The sequence below is a fragment of the Pteropus alecto genome, unplaced genomic scaffold, assembly GCF_000325575.1.
Source record: "Pteropus alecto unplaced genomic scaffold, ASM32557v1 scaffold276, whole genome shotgun sequence".
Lineage (NCBI taxonomy): Eukaryota > Metazoa > Chordata > Mammalia > Chiroptera > Pteropodidae > Pteropus > Pteropus alecto.
Window position 1 is genome coordinate 6,924,493 of NW_006438074.1, and position 5,530 is coordinate 6,930,022.

Here is a 5,530-nt window from a genome sequence, read left to right on the forward strand (position 1 = left end):
TTGGATTATTTGCTGACAGGGAATACTAGCCGGGCGTCATGAGTGGCTGTCGGGTATTCATCGGGAGGCTAAATCCAGCGGCCAGGGAGAAAGACGTGGAAAGGTTCTTCAAGGGGTATGGACGAATAAGAGATATCGATCTGAAGAGAGGCTTTGGTTTTGTGGTAAGTATTAAGAACTGGTTGAATTGTTAAGTTGGTAAAGATTTTGATAAGCAACGTTTTCGGTCTTATTGAGTCGAGGTAGATTCTCTTCAGAAAATATCCTTAAAGCAGTGAAATTTAAGGAACAAAAGAACCTCACTGATGGCTGGAGGGAAACTGCTCCTGGTCACTTTTCAGTTATGGCACTGTCATTGAGATACTGCACTCATTCTGTTACATGTTTTGAGTGCTCTTAGTATGTTGTAGAATACACTTTTAAAATTGTTTAAGCATTGTATTTATTTCATGCTTATATTTTAGGAATTTGAAGATCCCAGGGATGCTGATGATGCTGTATATGAACTTGATGGAAAAGAACTTTGCAGTGAAAGGTGAAATTTTACTTTTAGTTTTATAAGTTAGTGTCATAAACTAGAGCAGACTAGGTCTGTTGGGATATTTTTTTAAGTAGATCTCTTATATAGCCTATGTGGATAATGAAGGCTTTTCTTCCCTTCCTGTAGGGTTACTATTGAACATGCTCGGGCTCGATCTCGAGGTGGCAGAGGTAGAGGACGCTACTCTGATCGTTTTAGTAGTCGCAGACCTCGAAATGATAGACGGTATGTGGTGGATGGTGGATGGCTGCTTTGAACAGTCATTATTGCAGGAGTAGTTAATGATTTAAGAGCCATTATCAATAAGTGATTCCGGTATTATATGGTCATCTCTCATTCCTATATCAATTTACTATTTCTGATAAGTCTGTAATGAGTTGTAATTCAGAAACTGTTAAAGTTATTTGACTCATCTGATTGCTTAAACTTGGTCACAGTTGACAAAAGTACACATTGCTGCATTTCTTTTACTGTGAATACTCTCTTCCTCAGAAATGCTCCTCCTGTAAGAACAGAAAATCGGCTTATAGTTGAAAATTTATCTTCAAGAGTCAGCTGGCAGGTTTGTTAAAATTCAGTTTTGAGATATTTTAATTGTGGCTTTTTAAAAATTTAATGGGTAGCTAATGTTTTATTGATATTTTATTAAAAGTAGTTTTATTTTTAATTAAATTAATGGATTTAATTGTAATTTTAAAATTTTAATTAAACGTAACTGGGGGATATTTCAAACTTTTAATATTAGTGATCAAATGTAAATGTTTTGAGGATATTTTTTCTTGTTTTCGAAATCAATTTTAACCAAATATTAAACCCTTTATTTGCCAGCCTATCTGTGTCGTTGGCCTTATGACGAGGAGTGCCTGTGGGTTATCCTAATCGTTGTCTTGGTCACTCTTGGTTGGGCCTGGTTGACTTTGCCAGTCAGCTCCTACAGTGATCAATTGGCCACCTCTAGATCTGTGTTTGCCGGTCTAGACGTAATCCGGGCACATACTTGAAGTGCCAGGTTGCAGCAATCCCAGAACGCTGATAACGTGATCTGATCCCTAAGTTGAGAGCTGCCTTCCTGTAACGCTTCCGAATAAGAGGTCCTGGTCGAAAAGAGTTGAAAGATACGAAATTAGGTGGTCGTTGGTCGTTGGAATCCTGATCGCAGTAAAGTGTCCTTGGTAACTGCACAAGAGTAGAACATGTCTGCATCGCCAATAGTCTGCTAATAGGGAGGGCTGTGCGATTAAAGGCTTCCATCGATTGGGTAGTGTCCTTCAAGTGGGTGGCGAAGAGCCAGTCGGGCATATGTCATGAAGGTTTCTTCGACCGATTAACGGTTTGCTGCTTGACTAGCCTAGGGAAATAATGATAAAGGTAAAGTAAACTTTTTTAATGACATATGGGGCACAAAATAACTGGTGTCTTGTAAATGTTCTGTTTTTAAATATAAAATTTCTACTTTAGTCTTTTAAAATATGTACTGTTTCTTTTTGTTTTGTTTTTGTTTTGTTTTTTGTTTTTCTTTCGTATTGAGCTTAGTATAGACTAATACTACTTAATGCTAAAATCTGATTTCTTTTAGCATTTTGCTTAAAAGCAATATGCTATTTGCTTATTTCGTGCCCTGAGATAAATTTTGAATTCTGATAGAATACAAGTGTGGTAAATGCCATGTTTGTACTTTATCTAACATCTTCTCTTTCAGTAGTCTTGTTTTTATACCATGTAGTTGTTTGTGTGTCAAGTTTCCTTTTCTTCGCTTAACACAATTATCTTGTGTTAAGGATCTTAAAGATTTCATGAGACAAGCTGGGGAAGTAACCTTTGCGGATGCACATCGACCTAAATTAAATGAAGGGTGAGTATGTACTGAAGATTCTAAGAGCCTTTTGAAATATCTTGGAAATTTTACTGTTTTTGAGTACTTAAAGTCTGCACATACTTAAATGCATTGGTTCTCAATCAGGGATGAGTTTGTTTCCCAGGGGTTATTGGCAATGTCTGGAGACCTTTTTAGTTGTCGTAACTGGTTGAGGGTGTTGCTGGCATCTTGTGGATATAGTAGGCCAGGGGTGCTGCTCAAAATTCTACAATACACAGGAAAAAAACCCCCCCCCCCCCCCAGCAAAGAATTGTCTGGCTTAAAATGTTAGCAGTTTGAAGGTTGGGAAACCTTGCTCTAATGCGTTATCCATCGAGAGTTAACATTCTTGATACGGCAATAGCAAAATGAGGATAGAGAAGGCACTTAGTCTAGATTTTGATAGTTTGTGAGATTATAAGATGTATATAACTTTGAAAAACTTTTTTTTTGTAGGGTGGTTGAGTTCGCCTCTTATGGTGATTTAAAGAATGCTATTGAAAAACTTTCTGGAAAGGAAATAAATGGGAGAAAAATTAAATTAATTGAAGGCAGCAAAAGGCACAGGTATCTCTTTAATATTTTCCAGTCAGATCTTTTATTTAATGGATTTGTAGGGCCTGCCACTTATGTTTGTTGTTTTGTTTTTCCCCTTTCTAGTAGGTCACGAAGCAGGTCTCGTTCCCGGACCAGGAGTTCCTCTAGGTCTCGTAGCCGATCTCGCTCTCGGAGTCGCAAGTCTTACAGCCGGTCTAGGAGCAGGAGCCGGAGCCGGAGCAAGTCCCGTTCTGTTAGTAGGTCTCCTGCACCTGAGAAGAGCCAGAAACGTGGTTCTTCAAGTAGATCTAAGTCTCCAGCATCTGTGGATCGCCAGAGGTCCAGGTCTCGGTCCCGGTCCAGGTCCAGATCAGTTGACAGTGGCAATTAAACTGTGAATAACTTGCCCTGGGGGCCTTTTTTAAAAAACACACAAAAATTCCCAAACCATACTTGCTAAAAATTCTGGTAAGTATGTGCTTTTCTGGGGAGAAGGGGGGTGGAATTTGGAGGGGGGTTGGGTTGGGCTGGATTATCTTTGTAGATGTGGACCACCAGGGGGTTGTTGAAAACTAATTGTATTAAATTGTCTTTTGATAAGCCTTCTTCTCACATTTTTGTGAATGTCTGAAGTATATAGTTTGTGTATATTGACAGAGCTCTTTTATAACTAAAGCGAATTTAATTTTTTTGTACTAGCAAAAATTTGAACATTTTAGTGCCTGGTTATTCAAATATGTTAATTAAGAATTAGTTTAATGCCTCAATTAAACTAATTAATAGCTTTGGATACTTAAAAGAGCTCTAAATTTGCTTGTACATAGAGGCTTACTGAGTTTTCCTTGTTAGGGTCAAGGGTGTCCTCCCACCTACCCTTTAACAGCTGCTTGGCAAAGACGTTAAAGCAGCTGTTTGTTATTGATAATAAAAGATGATAAAACTGCTTTTCTGTGTCTGTCTGAAGTAAGTATGCTCTTCCTCATCTACGTTCACATTCAAAATTCCTTGTAGAGAATCCTGAAGTTTGGTTGGGTTCTTTTTTTATTTTTAAAAATTTAAATAGTACCTTTGACATTTTCAGGCTACTTAAAAGATGGGCAAAGGTCAGTGAACTGTTCGAAACGATGGCTCACTGTTTATGACAGTTTTCCTCGTATGTGACCCGTGCAGCTTCCCTTCATCACCTAACTTTATTCTTCTGGCATCAGGTTCCTTTTGTAAGAGGTAATGTTTCATGACTATCTTAAAGGTTGTGAAGTTTCGATGGTCAGAGATCATCACATAGGTTTTTTTTTAATCCATGCACATGAATGCTTTAAAGGGATTTCACGTGCTTCTCCTTTTAGTCCTGAGATGTAGACGTGACAACATATGTTAAGGGGAAAACAAAAGCGAAAACTGCTTACGGTTCTACATCCATCTTTGTTAAGTATTAGAGCCCTTTCCCTGCAGGAAATTAGCTTTATTTTTTACTAGAAATTTTGGAGACTGATTAGACTTGTTCTCTATTTAGTGTTAGGGTAGATAAATATTTGGCGATTGAATGACATTCACTGAATCTTCAAAACTTTTTACTGTATGATATTTTACTGAAGGAAATTCAGGGCCAAAGAGAAGAGGAAGTAAATGGTGGACTGGCATTTCCAAAGTCTAGTTTCAGAATCTCAAAGCCACACTTTTTAGTGTAGACATACCTGCTCTAGAAGCCATGCAAGGGATTTTGAGGAACACTAGAAAGTGTATTTTGGTTTCCCCAGAGTGTGGGGATCAGTTTTGGGGTGGGGGGATATTTGGAGGTAGATTTAAAGTATTGGCATGAAGGCTACCTCCCCCTGTGTTGAAGACTAGAACTCGGGCCATAAAATTGTGAAGATCCTTCAACATGAGGCTAATTTTAAGGGAGAGTTTATGTGGTATACTACTTGGAGGGCACTGGCATTATTTAAAATGGCAGAATCTAGTTTTATCTTTGCAGTGTATCTCTGAAGGCTGTACAGATGAGCCAAGAAAATTGCTATCAAATTGAGAGAAGCAATTCTTTTCTCTTTGGGCTTTAAAAATGTGTTAACGATATATGTACTTAGTACCAGTAGACTTTCTAAAAACTTTTCGTACTCTTTTTTTTACTCTTAAAATATATGAGGCTTACCATTCTAATATTACAAAAGTTTGTTAAACAGTGAGGCAATAAAAATAAGACCCTTCTTTTGAACAAATGGTAGAGATGATTGGGAGTTGGTTTGAACCAACAAGTTAGCCTAAATTCCCAGATCCAAGACCTCGTAAGGAATATGGGTGTAAGCCTAAGCAAAGTTTTAAGACAAGCCTTTACGGAGGAGAGTGCAACTTTTGTGCTCTGTATTTATACATTCCTTTCACCTAGTAACTAAGGAAGGTTCGAGGTTAGAAGTTCATTTTTTTAGTGATACATATTTAAAAAATTTATAGTTGGTGTACAATGCTACATTAGTTTTTAGATGTGCGAAAAGTGATTTGGTACATCTTTGCAATGTCGTAGTCACACTGTCTAGCAATCATCTGTCATGCAGACTTAAAATATTATTGACCATATTCCCCTCCACCTTTTTCACTGAGGA

General features: G+C 37.8%; 1 protein-coding gene across 4 annotated transcripts in view; it reads left to right on the forward strand.

The window, feature by feature from the left end:
- SRSF5 (serine and arginine rich splicing factor 5) overlaps positions 1 to 3,878 on the forward strand; it is a 4,911-nt gene extending 1,033 nt beyond the window's left edge. For all 4 annotated transcript variants that reach the window (XM_015591963.2, XM_006915163.3, XM_006915162.3 and 1 more), the window contains exons 2-8: positions 20 to 164; positions 465 to 535; positions 668 to 766; positions 1,034 to 1,103; positions 2,320 to 2,393; positions 2,853 to 2,963; positions 3,057 to 3,878. In XM_015591963.2, coding sequence (XP_015447449.1) covers positions 39 to 164; positions 465 to 535; positions 668 to 766; positions 1,034 to 1,103; positions 2,320 to 2,393; positions 2,853 to 2,963; positions 3,057 to 3,324 — 819 coding nt within the window. In that variant the 5' untranslated portion in view covers positions 20 to 38 and the 3' untranslated portion in view covers positions 3,325 to 3,878. The remainder of the gene's footprint in view (positions 1 to 19; positions 165 to 464; positions 536 to 667; positions 767 to 1,033; positions 1,104 to 2,319; positions 2,394 to 2,852; positions 2,964 to 3,056) is intronic.
- The last annotated feature ends 1,652 nt before the right edge of the window (positions 3,879 to 5,530 follow it).